This window comes from Amia ocellicauda, chromosome 7 (assembly GCF_036373705.1).
Source record: "Amia ocellicauda isolate fAmiCal2 chromosome 7, fAmiCal2.hap1, whole genome shotgun sequence".
Classification (NCBI taxonomy): Eukaryota; Metazoa; Chordata; class Actinopteri; order Amiiformes; family Amiidae; genus Amia; species Amia ocellicauda.
Genome location: NC_089856.1, coordinates 8,063,380 through 8,080,478, shown reverse-complemented (window position 1 = coordinate 8,080,478; position 17,099 = coordinate 8,063,380). Strand labels below are relative to the sequence as shown.

Below are 17,099 nucleotides of genomic sequence, written 5' to 3'. Positions count from 1 at the left end.
ATTAGGCATAATTATCAATATTATGTTTAGAGTTTATAATTATACATTTATAAATTAATATAACATAATAGCGACTTTATCGTATTATGGCATACAAATAATAATGAATGTGTTCTGAGCCCTTATTTTATTTATTATTATTATATTTCTAAACAGAATATATAACATTATGTTAACTTACAATTACCCATTAATACAGATTGGTTTTAAGTAAACTACCTTGCGCATTGGTACAACAGCAGTGTCCCCTCCTGGGATTGAACCCATGACCCTATTTTCAGGAGTCCTGCTTTTATAGTGCAATGGGACTCAATTCTGGCAACAGTTTAAATAATGCCTGATTAAAATGTTAATGTCTTCTGTTACTTTAAAATCCCATCCTGTCTCAAGGTGTCCCAGTGAACATGGAGCCACACAGTCGCACTACTACTGAACATAATTCATACTCAAGCTCATATTAACACTTGAGTGCATTTAAAGCAATCACTTCAGTCCCTGTTTAAGTGTTCCTTGAGCTTAAGTCTACCTGCTAGTTAGGGGTAGAAAAAATACTGTTTTTATTAATACTGATGTTATTCAATAATTACACTGAGGGAAAAAAGTATTTGATCCCCTGCTGATTTTGTACGTTTGCCCACTGACAAAGAAATGATCAGTTTAAGAGGGTGCTCCTAATCTCAGCTCGTTACCTGTATAAAAGACACCTGGGAGCCAGAAATCTTGCTGATTGATAGGGGATCAAATACTTATTTCCCTCATTAACATGCAAATCAATTTATAACTTTTTTGAAATGCGTTTTTCTGGATTTTTTTGTTGTTATTCTGTCTCTCACTGTTAAAATACACCTACCATTCAAATTATAGACTGATAATTTCTTTGTCAGTGGGCAAACGTACAAAATCAGCAGGGGATCAAATACTTTTTTCCCTCACTGTAAGGTGTTTTATGTAGCTGGCCCTAGTACTGTTTTTCATACTTCACAACACTTCACCAACAAACAAATCTCAGTCTTGGCCAGGGCAGCCCCTAGCTTCCCCCTTCTATTCCTCTGTATCATTCCTTTCCATTCTTTCAGTGATTCTGTGTTTCTCTATCTATCTATCTATCTATCTATCTATCTATCTATCTATGTATCTATCTATCTATCTATCTATCTGTCTTTCCCATTTCCTCACACCCTCTCTCTGTCTCTCTGTCTCCTTAACCTCCTTCCCCTCCTAGTCTCCTCTGACATGAACACAATCTGTTGTATTAAATCCAATAGGGCAGACCTAACAAAAGGGCCAGGCAGAAAATGTGAAAATGCCATCAGACATATATTAAGAAAGGGGTAGGCATTTGACTATAAACAGTGTGACTAAACATGCCCTGTTCTCCTGTAGTTGCTGACTATCTAGCCTGAGTTGTATTTGATTTCTCCCCTAGATGCCCCCTCCTGGAATGCCCCCCCCATTCCCACCAATGGGTGTTTCACCGATGGGACAGCGAGCTTCTGCTCTGCCCCCTATACCCCCGGGCATGATGCCCCCTATGATGCCCCCCATGAGTGGGCCCCCTCCTATGGCACAGGTAGGTCATAAATGTGTATAGGCCAGGACAAGTGGAATCCAGACTTATGTTTGTTGCCTACCTTGCAGAGTTTAACTGTATGGTCTGCCTGTTTAACTGTATGTTATGGTCTGCAAGGATCACAACTGTGTCACATATAAGTGTTAATTATGTGCATCTCTAAGACTTCTTAAAATCTTGTCTTGTATGTCCTACCTTGGTCCTAAAGGACCTCAATCCAACCGGCACCCTTACAGAATAAAGTTTCTGAAACAGAATTCTTAACAGTTAAGGATTTGTTTTTGCTAAATTAAGAACAAGAACATTTGGAAAAGATGCCTGAATATCTTTCCGTGCACAAAGCACAGAATTCCCTTAACTGAACCAAGCCTTTGGAAATTGGTGATTAAGTGCAATCTATTAAACTATCTTTTGGCCCTCCAGGACCAGAGTTGGACATACATGTCCTAAATAACTGATTGTACCATCTGAGAGTTTAATTGGATTGGAAGCTCTGAAATGTTGAAATTACCACCTGTCTCTCTCTTCCTAACTGGGTTATCCTATTCTTGGCTGGTGTCCACTGTGTAGATACCAGGCATGATGCCACCCTTGATGCCTGGGATGATAATGCCAGGCCTGCCCTCAGGACCGGTCACTGTTACAGCGCCAGTGAGTAGCTCCAACAAGGGGTTGTGGTTTTGGGACTGGAATTTTTCCACCCACATTCTCTAGAGCCTTATGAAAAGCATTACATTATTTTTTATGTTTATTGTCATCACTGTCCCAGACTGCTAATTTGAATTTGAAAATAAGAGTAAACATGAATTACTGTGTCTTACAACTGGATAATTCCATAATGCATAATGGGGCATTATTCTCAAAATAAATAGATAAAAATAGTGAATATAACAAAATCTCAATTAATTTACTTTTTTGTTTGTTAAAATCATGAGCTTACATAAGAAGTGGTGAATCAGTGACATTAATATAATGTTCCCAGTAATCTTAATGTTAGCTGTTTATGACTCTCAAGCAATTTTCTTCATAATGGATTTGTCTTCCATATCTTGATCCACCTGATTATTTATTGGTAATTGGATTTGGAAGTGATGATTCTTTTCTATTGAATTCCAATTATGATTCACAGCAAGTGTCGACACCTGGGACAGACACAGTCACAAGTAAGTACTTCCAAGCCAAACATTGTTCGGTTTTGTTCCTTTTTATTTAATGAAGATTATTTATTATTATTTTATTTAATAAGTATTATTTCCCCCATTTAGTACCCACCAATCCACAATAGCTAACTGTCTCCTCCCTACACAGAATACAAAATACTCCCCATGTACTGTGAACTTGGAACAAAAACAGTTTGTTAGAAATTAGGCACACAGACACAGACAATCTATATAAAAACATTATAAATACTCTTTATATAGCCATTTATGGGCCAATCTGGAATTAGTACACATCTTGACCACTGCCACAATATCAGGAAAAAAGTAATAAAATAGACACACACCACACACACACACACACACACACACACACACACACACATGATCTGAATTGTGTCTGAAACCTGCTTCTTTATTCCATTAAACAGTGGTTCTGATCATCTCTAGGTACACTGATCTTGGCCTTCTTTCCCTATATGGATGGCAAACTCTTTAAGGAAAACCATGTTGCTTCTGGAAGGGGTGACATGGTAGTCTAATGCTAGGGTTTGGGTAACTCCCTCAGAACCCCATTACCCCATTCCACTCAGCTGTGAATGGCAGCCTTGCTCTTGTAGCTGAGGGGCTAACCTGGAAAACAATGGCATCAATCATATTTAGTAGCAATATCAATGACATCCGCTTACACCACCAATGACATCTGCTTACACCACAGAAACCAGGAATAAGCACCAGCTGTTATGAGTCATTGGCTCAAGAGAGGATTAGCTTAGCTAGTTTCACAGTCCTAAAAAAACAAGCTATAATCAGTGGCCTTCTATCTGGGCACTCATCCCTCATCACCCAGAATGCACTTGGATATAGGTTTATTTTCAATGCCCTGTTCTGTATATTAGCACAACAAAGAATATGAGAGACAAATAAGAGAGGGCTTTATCTTATCAATATAATACATGTCAGAGCATTTGTTTTTTTGATGTATTTATTTTATATTTAGGGTTGTATATTTAGGTCCAGATGGGCTATTTATCTCATTGCCTTTTCTGGTTCTATTTTATTGTTATATTTCTTTAGCATCTGCTCCTCAGACAACTCCAGTGAGTAGAATTTCAACTGAATATACTGTCTGTGTTGATGTACTGTACGTCTGTTTAATATATGTATATATCCAAGCATGTACTTAAGTATGAAAATACAGTTATCAAAAGTTTACATACACATGGGAAATGTGTAATTTCTAAAACAAACATTATAGCATAAATCTTTTCCTAGCAAATGTAACATTTTACTTCATCCAAAATAACTAAAAAATAATCTCTACATTTATTTATTTCAACGGTTTGTTTTAGTAAAATTTTCATATGCAAAATGTATATAAATATTCATACTCTGACAAGGAAAATGAAAGTAATCTTTAGCAATTATAACATCTTTTAAACAATTATTTATTTGTCAATGAGCTTTTACCATGATTATTTAACTATTTAAATTGGACTGGTGGATTGGGTATGTCATACACCACAGTTGACCTTTGCCTTTTTGTGTGCTGCAGTAGTCTGAGAGTCTCTGCTTGGTTCCCAGATTGCCAGCCCCACAGTGAGTGCCCTTCAGCAGACAGCAGGCCCTGAACCCCCATCCACCCAAGAGCAGACAGGAAAGGTAAGCAGTGCATGCCCCAAACACCCCTCCGTTTCACATTAAAAACCCTGGTTTAATACTATAGTTTCCAGTTGTAACATTCAGTGAAAAAACAGGCGAGGCATTTCCTATGTAGCTGGTTTAGCTTTTTGTTCCCATAAGAAATCATCCTGGACTGAACACAAGGCCCCAGATGGGCGAACGTATTTCTACAACTCCGAGAGCAAGCAGTCCACCTGGGAGAAACCAGATGAATTGAAATCCAAAGCAGAGGTGAGAGACTTTCTTTGATTCACATGCACAAATGTGGATAGTTTGCCTCCACATTCATGACTATGAGACCTTGTGCATGTGTGATTAAGTAACATACATTCCTTAAGATAAAGCAAAAGCATGTCCATTAACATAGCTTTACAATTCCAAGGAAACCAAAGCAGGAAGTGTACTTGTGTTTGGCATTTCCAAAACTGGGCGAATTTTTTTTTTCATCAACCCCGGTTTTATACCTAAGCCAAACCCAGGCTTGCGGGGTTGAGAAATCGTCCAGGTTCCCCGGATTGGAAACACTACTTGTGTCGCATGAGATTTCAGCAGTGAAGATCCAATTTACATGCTGTAATCCTCAGACCAAGAGCCTTACCAAAACATACACAACAATATAAAATCCTGGAATCTTCATTGTAACCCACTAAGCTCCATTCACAATAATTCGTTGTTTTACATTAATTTAAAGCAACAAAACATGGACAGTAGTTGATTTAGGCAGCTGACAGAGAGATGCAATTAATTTGTGAAAATTGCATATCATTTCCATTGAAAATGGAATATGGAAAATGAGTAGTGATTTTCGCTCCTGTGGTATATACGCTAGGGCATATCCTGATAGCTATGATAGCATAAAAAACATTCAAATGCCTCCTCAAGTCATCTGTTCAGGTTAGGACTGCTGTCTCAAAGCTCCTGGGACCCAGGTTCAGTTCTGGACATGGGTTTTCTTTGGCGGCTCAGGTTTCCTATCACTTCCTAAAGATATGCTGCTTAGGTTGAGTGTGGTGTGTGTGTGTGTGTGTTTGTACCATCCTGCTATAGACTGGTGTCCCACCCAAAGTGTTCCCTGCCTTGCGACCTACGTCTGCCAGGTTAGGCTCAGGCATTACCCGGTACTGGAATAATGCAGGTATTGATAATGGATGGAATAATAATAATACAATTTTGTATCATGTAATTGACATGCCAGATCAAGCATCAGCCAGCCAGAGCTCTTTTCCTCTCCCTCTTTGCAGCTCCTTCTCTCTCAGAGCCCATGGAAAGAGTACAAGTCTGACACAGGCAAGCCCTACTACTATAACTCTCAGAGCAAAGAGTCTCGCTGGACCAAACCCAAAGAACTGGAGGAGCTCGAAGGTATTCTTTGCCTTTGTTAGTTTGAATCAAGCAAATTGTATTTAAAAATGCACATTTGTGTTTTTATTTCTTGTTTCTTTGAGAAACATTTTGCAGCTTGTCTCCTTGAGTGTGTAATGAATTTACACAAATTACATTTTTACATAGCATAAATATCAGAGGAGCTACAGTAGTACAAAATGGGGTAGCATTATATGTGAAAAATGACATTGAGGCAGAAGAACTCGTATTAGATCCCAGTAACGGAACAGAATCTTTGTGGGTGAACCTTTTGAACAAGAGATCTGGAGGATTAGTGGTAGGAGTGTGTTACAGGCCATCAAACTCAGATATTCAGAAAGATGCTGCATTGTACAGTGTAATCAGGACTGCATGTAGCAAGGATGTGGCTGTTATAATGGGCGATTTCAATTTCCCAAACATAGACTGGGAAAGCCCAGTGGGGACTACAGAAGCAGAAATGGTTGAGATGGTAAATGACTGCTTTCTAACTCAATTTGTCAAGGGAACCAACCAGAGAGAGTGCATGTATTGACTTGATCTTTTCAAATGACCAAGATAGAGTCAGGGGGACAGCAGTTAGAGAACCAATGGCAAATTGTGATCACAATATGGTTAGCTTTGAGGCATTCTTTCAAAAAACAAGGGCCAAGTCTAAAACAATGTTCTACAATTTTAGAAAAGCAAACCTTGAAGGTATGAGACGGCACTTAGAAGAGGTAGACTGGAGCACACTGGATACAGAGTCAGTTGAAAATGGATGGGTATATTTTAAGAATATACTACTTGAGGCTCAGGAGCAATTTGTACCAAAACCTAGCAAATTGAGGACCAAAAAACACTGGCCAAAATGGTTTAATAGAGGTATGCAAAAAAATATCAAGAGAAAGAAAATGTTGTATAGTGCATACAAAATGGATGGTGACTAAACAAAATACATAGAATATGTTGAGCTGCAAAGAGATCTTAAGAAAGGGATCAGGAAAGCAAAGAGGGAAATAGAAAGAAACATGCAAAGAGCTTTTTTCAATATTACAACAGCAAGCGGTCAATAAAGGAGGAAGTGAAACAGATAAAGGGCAAAAATGGAGGTATCTTGGAAAATGAACAAGATGTGGCAAATGTTCTAAATGAGTATTTCACAGAGGTTTCTACAAAATAAAAAACAGATGACATGCCACAGGTTGACAATCAGTCCAGTCAAACCCTAAGAGAGATCAGGATAAATGAGGAGGAGGTACTAAAACTAGCAGAATTAAAAACAAACAAATCACCTGGGCCAGATGGGATATTTCCAACAGTACTTAAAGAAATGAGGGAAATTATTTATAGGCCGCTAACTCAATTATTCCAAATGACACTTAGAACAGGGGATGTGCCAACTGACTGGAAGACCAATCCACAAGAAAGGGGACAAAACTGAGCCAGGAAATTACAGACCAATCAGTCTCACCTCCATCACTTGTAAAATGTTGGAAAAAATGATTAGACAGAAAATAGAGGAGCATCTTAATGAAAACCATATTCTTGGAGATAGTCAACATGGGTTTAGATGAGGCCGATCATGTCTTAGTAATTTATTAGAATTTTTTGAACATGCAACTGCAGCTGTAGATCACGTGAAAGCATATGATATGATATACTTAGATTTTCAAAAAGCTTTTGATAAGGTTCCACACCAAAGACTGATCCTCAAATTTGAAGCTGTTGGCATTCAGGGTAATGTAAGTAGATTGATTATGAACTGGTTGATGTCTAGGAAACAGAGGGTGTCAATTAGAGAAGTTGCTTCTAACTGGATTGAGGTTGTTAGTGGAGTTCCACAGGAATCAGTATTAGGGCCTTTGCTTTTTCTAATCTATATTAATGATCTGGACTCTGTCAAACTTGTCAAATTTGCAGATGATACTAAAATAAGTGGCTCAGCAGATACAATCTTGGCAGCACAGGCTATTCAGAGGGACTTTGATAATATTCAGTTGTGGGCCGACACCTGGCAAATGAAATTCAATGTGGACAAGTGCAAGGTAATACATGCAGGTAACAAAAATGTCCACTATAATTACTCTATAGGAGGTACAGATCTAGATGAAGTAACGCATGAGAAAGACCTAGGAGTCTACGTGGACTCCTCACTTTCTCCATCCAAACAATGTGGGGAAGCAATAAAAAAGGCAAACAGAATGCTAGGGTATATTGTCAAAAGTGTAGAATTTAAAACAAGGGCAGTAATGTTCAGACTGGACAATGCGCTAGTTAGAGCTCATCTGGATACTGTGTACAGTTCTGGGCACCACACTTCAAGAAGGATATTGCTGCTATAGAGGCAGTTCAGAGGAGAGCAACCAGACTTATTCCAGGTCTGAAGGGAATGTCCTACTGAGAGACTGAGGGAACTGAACCTTTTCACCCTGGAACAGAGGAGACTACGTCGGGACTTGATCCAAGTCTTCAAAATCATGAAAGGCATCGACCACATCAAACCAGAGGAGCTTTTCCAGATCAGCAGGGACACACGCACCCGGGGACACAAATGGAAATTGGGCTTCAAGGCATTCAAAACGGAAAACAGGAGACACTTTACACAGAGAGTAGTCACAATCTGGATTAAAGTACCCAGCGATGTGGTAGAAGCTGAAAGTTTGGGAACATTTAAAAATAGACTGGATAGGATCCTTGGATCACTTAGATATTAATGGACACCAAACAAGCATGATGGGCCGAATGGCCTCCTTTCGTTTGTAAACTTTCTTATGTTCTTATGTTCTTAAAAATGTAAGTCTCAGTTTATTTTATTGCAAAGCTATCACAAGCTTTATTGCAAAATTGAAAGATTGTTCTGCACAGCCATTATACAAGAAACATATCAATGAGGGCTATTCATTTAAACCAGGGGTGGGGAACGTCATCCCTCCGGGCTGTATGCGGCCCCTGAGGCTGTTTGCTCCGGCCCTAGAGTCCATTTGAAAAAAATAATTTCTGTGACATACGCTTAACACTAGAAGCGCAGAGCTTATGTAATAAACATCTCTACTGCTTTTTAACTGCATAAACACAAAAATAAATAAGTTCTAAACACATTTACCTAGAATAGCCAAAATCGGGTTATTTTCACCGGTCATTAAAATATGTAATAACTCAAATATAACCCATAATCCTGCCTGCCCTTTACAATAGAGTCAGTCTGGCGCTCAAGTGGCGATCTCAACAGTCTTTCATGTGCTTGAAAAACACACGCATTGTACAGCATTACAAGTGTTTTCTTATAACTGTAATCAGATTGAGTGGATACAGTGATTACCTGCAAATAAACATGGATTGGAAACGGAGACTGAAGAGAGCTCGTTTTGGAAATGCCGTGTATATGAACATGACTGATTCAGGGCCATCAGTGATACTGGCAATGACAGATAATTCGTGGGTTTGCGCCAGTGTTGTGAAAACTGTGAGTGAAATGCCAGGTCCAAATGGCACCGAGTGCTTTTACCCTACTGATCAATACGCGATCGCTACTGCACATATTACAGAGTGAAATAACGCAGGCACATCACACGCAAGATAATGATTCACGGACATTATCAGTGGAGGAGCATTTATTGCAATGCTATATTTTTGTGGAGTAAAAGTGTTCACCTGGAGAGGGCTGTCAAAATGCAGTGTGAGGTACGAGCTCATGCAGGGGAAAAGCAGAAACGTGTCCTGTGTGGACTGTCCCGAGCTGTCAGGTATGCAGGATAAATATATAGTAAATAATTTATTGAAATACACTGATTTTATTCACTGTAGCTTTGTATGTTAAAAACAAAGTTTACAGTGTTGAAAATATATACTTAAGTGTACAATTATGTTTTGATAAATGCAATAGTTATTTTTGAACTATAAAATATTGCTTTTGAGCATTATTCCAATATTTACGTTTACACTTGCTTCATTATCTATGCCGTTTTTGAGCTTTTTGCTTACTGTAGGCTATATAGTTATTTATGTATTGACTGCAGTGTGCGTTTAGAAAAAAGTGATTTGTTCTTGCATTAGAATGTAAGTTTCATCTGTATTAATGTTTTGATGTTGGTGTATTAATTAAGGTTGTGGCCCGTGAAAAAAATTGTGAACACTCGAATGGCCCTTGATAGGAAAAAGGTTCCCTACCCCTAACTTAAGCCTTCTGGGGCTTAAGTTCAAAATCAGTGTATTCTTCATTGGACTGTGAAGCAGTTCATTGCGTAAAAATATAACGGTGAAGACACAATGTCCCATCTGGGTTTAAACATTGTTAGGGAGTAACAGATTACAAGTATTCCCGTTATGTATTCAGATTACACATTTTTATAACTATATTCCATTATGGTTACTCACATCAGAGCAGTTATCTGATAACGATAGGTTGCGAATGCAACCCCAGTTATCTGAAAAAGGAAGCACTGCCCAAGGGGGAGGGGTTTCTGTGCACTTCTGCGGGAACCCGATCGAAACGTCACTCTATTAAACCTGTCATTGGCCCCTGTGCTAGTCACTCAGAACAGGTCCCAGAGCAGGTTCGTCCTCTTTTGCCGGGAGCTTGGACTCCCGCGCGACCTTGCAACCCTTGGGCAGTGCTTCCTTTTTCTGATAACCGGGGTTGCATACGCAACCTATCGTTATCTTTTAAGTCGGAAGCACTGCCCAAGGGGGAGTGGTTACTATATAACAAAACCGTCCTAAGGGAGGAGGCAGCGAGCTGAAAAGGGAGCCTGCCCCGAGGTGCACCGCTAGGGGACCTCGGCAACGCAACTCCAGACAGTAACCTCAGGGGCCCCGTAGGGCCACACCTGAGCCGTCCAGGAGCGAGGACCGTAGTCACGCTCTGCCGGGAACTGTCTGCAATCAGCATATACGAAGTGGGGCTACAGAGGTTAACTCTTACGCCCTCCGCTTAAAAGAGCAAGGCCGGTTGTTCTACTAGTGCAGCTAGAAGCGAGGCCGTAATATACTTGCACAATGTCTAGTGCGGGCAATCAAGCACTTGTGCGGCCTCCACGCAATATCATGGCAGTGGACCCCTGATCCAATAGGAGCGGGGCCACAGACCCAATGAGAAAAATACAATATAATACATAGCTGGCTAGTCAACAGAGTAGCCGAGCTGAACAATACACAATACATATATATCGCGTGACAGCAAGACCTTCATGTTTAGATTTCGTACAAACGAACTATATACACCACGGGGAGCAGGAACGAAGTCATGCGCCGCCCATGGAACACAGGAGCAGTTGACGCCTGCTGGTTAGACCGTTTAACGCAAGGCAACATTAGCTCTACTGTGTTAACAAAGGAACTATATACACAGCGAGGCAGCGAACTCAAGCGCCGTCAGCTGGGAACAGCGGCAGTGAACTCCATTCTACAATTTTAGAATGGAGCCACAGTCCTGCTGTTTAACACATAATACATATATACACATATATAGATCACGGGGTGCAGGAGCTGGCTCATGCGCCACACGTGGAACACAGGAACAGTTGACACCTATCGAATAGCGCAGCTAACGCAGGACAAATACATCTCTACTGTGCGAATAAATGAACTATGTACACAGCAGGGCACTGGAAAACTCAAGTGCCCTCTGCTGGAGGACAACAGCAGCGGTCCCCTGCTCTATGGCATAATACAGCCAGAGAGGGCCACAGACCTGCTGACCAATACACAGAGCGGGGTACAGGCCAAACGCATGCACCACCGCAACACAATTTCAATCAACAAACTATTTACAGGGCGGCCTCTTAAGGCAACAAGCCTGTAGGCCGCACGACAAGCCCCGGGAACCCATCGGCAGGGCTGTCTGTACATCCAGGAGCAGCTCGCGTGGCTGCTTGACTGGAAGGCATAGTCCGGTGGAAGGGAAAGACACGGTTCACTAGCTCCCTCAGGATGCACTTACAGGGGCAGACTGGGAGAGGAAAGGCAGGAGCCAGAGCCTGCAGGCTACTGGGGCTCGACTGCAGCCAAAACCGGGTTCCCAATGGAAGTGACCGGTCCCATCACATCCAACCTGTAGAACCGGGCAAATGTAAGCGGCGAGGCCCAAGCTGCAGCCGCACAAATGTCTGCCAAGGAGGCACCTTGAAAAAGGGCCCACGATGTGGCAACGCCTCGAGTCGAGTGGGCCACCAGGTGATCAGGCACCGGGGTCCCGGTAGACTCGTAGGCCATGGTAATGGTGTCCACAATCCAATGCAAGAGGCGCTGCTTTGAAAGCACCTGGTCCTGTGTCCGCGCTCCATAAGACACAAACAGTTGGTCTGAGCACCGAATGTCCTTAGTGCGTTCCAAATAGCACCTGAGGGCCCGCACAGGGCAGAGCAGGTGAAGCCGACTCTCTTGCTCTGAAGCGAAGGGAGGAGGATGAAAAGCCATCAACTCAATAGGTCTGTTGACATGAAATGGAGACAGCACTTTCGGGGTTAGGCCGTAGCGTGACCCTGGAGCCATCTCCCGCAAAACGGACACGCGATGGGTGTACGGACAGGGCGTGTAACTCGCTCACGCGTTTTGCAGAGGTGATTGCCAGCAAAAACGCAGTCTTAAGTGACACCAGCTTCAGCTCAGCTGAGTTCAGTGGCTCAAATGGGGCTTGGCAAAGTGCTTCCAGCACTACATCAAGGCGCCATGCGGGCAGTGAAAGGGTTCGAGGAGGCCATAGCCGTCGAGCTCCCTTCAGAAACTGCACAGCCAGAAAATGAGACCCAGGAGGCTCGCCATCAATCTAAACATGACATGTCGAGATGGCCGCCAGATACACTTTGAGCGTGGACGGGGACTTGCCCTGGTCCAACAGTTCTTGTAGAAATTGCAATATGACCCCGATGGGGCAATTAATTGGGTCTTGACCGCCGTCTTGGCACCAGGTGCTAAACGTCCGCCAGCGGTAGGAATACTGCGACCTCGTAGAGGGAGCTCTCGCCGACTGAATAGTGGCAACTACCGCGTCCGACAGACCCCAGGCAATCAATCGCTCCTGCTCAGGGGCCAGGCCCAGAGCTGGAGGAGGCCCGGATTGGGGTGCCAAAGCGTGCCCTGCACCTGGGACAACAAATCCGCTCTCACTGGGAGCTGCCAAGGTTCTCCGTGGAGGTGGGCGATCAGGTCCGCAAACCAGAATCTGCGAGGCCGCGGGGCTATGAGCAGAACTGTCGCTCGTTCTCTCCTGACCTTCTCCAGGACCACCGGGAGAAGGGGGAACAGTGGGAATGTGTAAAGGAGACAGCGCGGCCACTTGTGAGCTAGCGCGTCGATCCCTAGGGTTCCTGAGCAGTCTTAGACGGAGAACCATAGTGGGCAGTATGTGGACTCTGCCGAGGCAAAGAGATCCACGTCCGCCCTGCTGAACCGGCTCCACAGTTGTTGTACCACAAGTGGGTGGAGGCGCCATTCCGAGACCGGGGGGCCTCCCCGAGAGAGGAGGTCCGCCGCCGTGTTGGACAGGCCTGGGAGGTGAACTGCTGTGATGGAGCGGAACCATGGTTCTGGATGACTGCCCAGAACTCCCTGTCCTGTCCCGTGGGAGCAGGAGGGGCGTCGACGCTCAACGGAGGAGGAGGGGTGGGAGCGACCCAGAGACAGGCGGTCCTCCTCCCAGGTGGCCCGTCTGCTGCCCTCCTCCTGGCAGACAGACTCCCCTCAGTCTCCTCCGGCGCAGTGTGAGCCAGCGGCGGAGTGTCATGGTGTGGGGGGGGCGGCACCTGTTGCACTGCTTGCGCTGCCTTCGCGGTCAGGAGAGCGCAGATTTGGTCCATCCTGCTGCTGAGAGCAAGGATAGCATCATTGCGCTCTCTGTCCACTGAGCCTGATCTCCGTTGCCGGCGGCGCAGCGGGGAGGAGGCCAGCGAAGACTCAGAAGAGGGGGACGGAGCCCGGGGGCATCGCTCCACCGCTCCTCCTCGTCATTCACGTGCACGCGCGGGGACGTGCAGGGGCGGTGCAGCAGCGGGAGTAGGTGTGGACGCCAGCGCAGGAGGCGCGGCTGTCCCCAGCACTACCATCCTGGAGGAGGAGACGGAGGGGCTCGGGGAGAGGTGGAGATCCAGCACCCCCGAGGCCCCCCTGTCACTCGCCGGAGTGGGTTGCAGGTAAGGTGGTGGACCTCCGTGCGCGCCGTAGCAGACCCGGAAGTCGCGGCCAAATCACGCCCGCTGTTGGTGCCCAGACAGATGGGGCATAAGACTTCCCCACTCCAGGCGGGCAAGGTGCGGTGGCCGCAAGCGGCACAGTGGCGGGGGCGAGAGGAGCTCATTGCCGGGCGCCGAGCGCACACACGCGTGCACAGTGAAACGTGCAGCAGAGGCGCTGATCAGTGTTTGCACCGGGGGCACACAACAACTGAAACGCCTCTGCAACAAGTGGAGCGCCTAGCGGGCCCGCCACTGTACGTTGCCTGCCGCCACCCACCCGGCAACGTTTATATACAAGGGGGCGCTGCGACACCAACCACACGCAACCTTGATGTTGCCGGACTGAACACTGTGTATACCAAGCACCAGGTGCTGGATACAAGCGCCGCGTAGGCCCGTAGGCTTAACCACACCGTGTGTGCCGGGGTTTCCGGGGACTCCGGGTGACGCGGAGTCCGGGGTCCGCGGGGGCTGAGGTTAGTAGACCACCAGCCGTAGCGGGATCTAAAACTGAGGCACGCACGCACGGACCAGGAGGGCTAGCAGTGCTCGTTCTCGGCGAACCGAGAGAGCGAGATCTCCCACAGCCGCAGCCGCGGGCTGTAGTGCAGGCGCAAGCCAGCGGAGGTGCACCTCACGCGGGCGAGATCTCTTACGACACATCTCTTACGACACATCTCTTACGACACATCTCTTACGGATTTTACTGCCGCTGCTAGCGCTCCTGCGGTGGAGGAAAAAGCCCTGTGGACAAAAAACCAACACAGCAAGCAGTCGGAATATATATAGCACTATATAACCACGACTATTATTTTTAAAAGGATCTTCCTGTGAACGAAACTGAAACCGAAAGCGCAGCCGAACCTCCGGTGCGCGGACGGGACAGATTCGGGATTAGCTATCAATAATAACTAAACACACACAAGACAGACGATGTGTAGCGAAAACGGTGGTGAACAACACTATGAAGTGAGGCAGCCAGCTGAAATACGCAGTTTGAATGTTTATTACAAACACAGACACAGAGAGCTTACATTCCTGAGTCAAGCGAAGAGGCAAAAAGAGGACGAACCTGCGCTGACGTCACGTTTTATAGAACAGGAAGTGGGAAGGGACCTGTTCTGAGTGACGAGCAAAGGGGCCAATGGTAGCTTTGATAGAGTGACGTTTCGATCGGGTTCCCGTGGAAGTGCGCAGAAACCCCTCCCCCTTGGGCAGTGCTTCCGACTTGAAAGATAACTGATATTTTCTATAAAATAGGTGATTATTTTAAGGATTACTTAATTTACAGGAAAGGGTACTAGAATCGAGTAAGGAAATTACAAGAATCTTTAGTGTCTACTTGTAGTATTTGGCAATATTATTTTTATTGATAAGAAGCTTAAGTGACGAACACATGATTCATCACCAGTGACCTTCACCAGATTAATGAAGGTGTGCATTAACTCCATTTTCACTACATAGAGGTACAGACTGTTGGACTGCACTGTGATCAAGGTGATCACTGCAAATTTGTTTTTCATTTTTTTAATGTGAGGTATCACTAGCAAAAACAATATTCTCTGTTGTTGGAAAGTAAAGAACGCTGTCTTCACTGTTTTATGCACAGCCGTGGGCAAAGTAACATCTGTCTACGGAAACTATGGAAATCACAATTACTATTAAAGTAATCTGATTAAGTTACTCATTTGGAGTATTGAAGTAACAGATTATATCATACATTATTTTATGAACAAAGTAATTTGTTTCTGTAATTGAATACTTTTTTTCTGAAGTTCACCTCCAGAAGCAAACAACTTAATTATTTGTGAGACATTGAATGTTTTCAGTTGTTTCTGTCTCTTTTCAGCAATGATAAAAGAAGAGGAAGCAGCTGGGTGAGTGTAGCTATACAGTATTAAGAGTGCAAGTCCAAGTTAGTACACAGCTGAGCCAGTCTCTTCTGCTATCAGCTTCACTTGTTCTAAATAGCCTTGCTGTGACTCACCTTTTACGTTTCTTTCCAAATCCAAGATTAATATAATGAAAACCTTAAGTTATCAACAAACATTGGTTGGTGAGAAGCACTGGTTCATGTTGATTGCGGCTTTCATAATCAGAATAATACTGGGTTCCCGCAGGTCATTAAAAGTAATTAAAAGTCATTATTTTTCCACATCCTTAACCTGCAGGATCCTTGTAATAAGTGCTGAAAATCTACCCCATACCTTGAGAATGAGCGAAATAGAAAAATGTGCTTTAAGTAATAAAAGCAAAATACCAAATTTCTAATTGAATGACATTTGAATTAAAATGACACTAACAGGATCAAAAGAACTGTACCTATACCAAGAGCAGACCACTCTGCTGACATTCACATGTTTTACTGCGAAATAGTTACATTCCATATTACTAATTGTACAAAATACAAAAAACATGAAAGCATATAGATGCAAATATGGGTTGTGTCAGATAGATAAAATAAATAAAGGTTGATTTCAAACATCTCATTAGTATGATACTGAAAGCATATATACATTCAAGGACATGTATAAGCACATAAACCTGTGTGTATTAAGGTAAAAAGGTAAAGTTTCTCAGCATGTATTAAAGGTAATGTGAAAGGTGTTAAAGGTAAACTTCTTCAGCATGTTGTTACTGTCAGTGGCATGACAAAATATGGCAGCATCTTCAAGACCTGTAAGAAGGAATCCTATTTTTCCTTAACTATATTGCTGTGGTTCTTCTCATGGAAGCATGTTCCAACATTAAATGCTTAAATACATTTTTAGATGTGTTAAGAGTGGTTCATTTTGTATGGGCCTCAAAACACAGACACTTATGTCCCCCCCAGGAAGACACACGAGTTGATGGATGCTGGGATTGGTTCGGGGGGTGTCCATGTAGTGGATGCCCTAGTAGAGCCAGACTCCACCCCCTCGGAGGAACAGGACCCCCTTGGTGAAGTGACCCCCATCAATCCTGCAGCAGAACTGCCTGAACAGGCGACTGAGGAAATGACAATAGCCCAGCCAGAACCAGCCAGGTACCACTTAGGACTCAGACTTCATCATTACACCCGTACATAACAATATAAGAATGTGACGAAGCTCACAAACATTAGACAGCTTTCCTGTTTGGTTGCGAATAGCTTATTCAAAATATTTAAGAGAGCCAATGAGAAACAAGACACCTACG

General features: G+C 43.8%; 1 protein-coding gene across 1 annotated transcript in view; it reads left to right on the top strand.

Moving 5' to 3' along the window:
- The first annotated feature begins 1,426 nt into the window (after window positions 1-1,426).
- Window positions 1,427-17,099, top strand: part of LOC136752664 (pre-mRNA-processing factor 40 homolog B) — a 32,358-nt gene continuing 16,685 nt past the window's right edge. Inside the window, exons 1-9 of the mRNA XM_066708173.1 lie at window positions 1,427-1,570; window positions 2,141-2,221; window positions 2,700-2,733; window positions 3,805-3,827; window positions 4,312-4,389; window positions 4,531-4,641; window positions 5,652-5,772; window positions 15,772-15,799; window positions 16,756-16,947. Coding sequence (XP_066564270.1) covers window positions 1,427-1,570; window positions 2,141-2,221; window positions 2,700-2,733; window positions 3,805-3,827; window positions 4,312-4,389; window positions 4,531-4,641; window positions 5,652-5,772; window positions 15,772-15,799; window positions 16,756-16,947 — 812 coding nt within the window. The remainder of the gene's footprint in view (window positions 1,571-2,140; window positions 2,222-2,699; window positions 2,734-3,804; window positions 3,828-4,311; window positions 4,390-4,530; window positions 4,642-5,651; window positions 5,773-15,771; window positions 15,800-16,755; window positions 16,948-17,099) is intronic.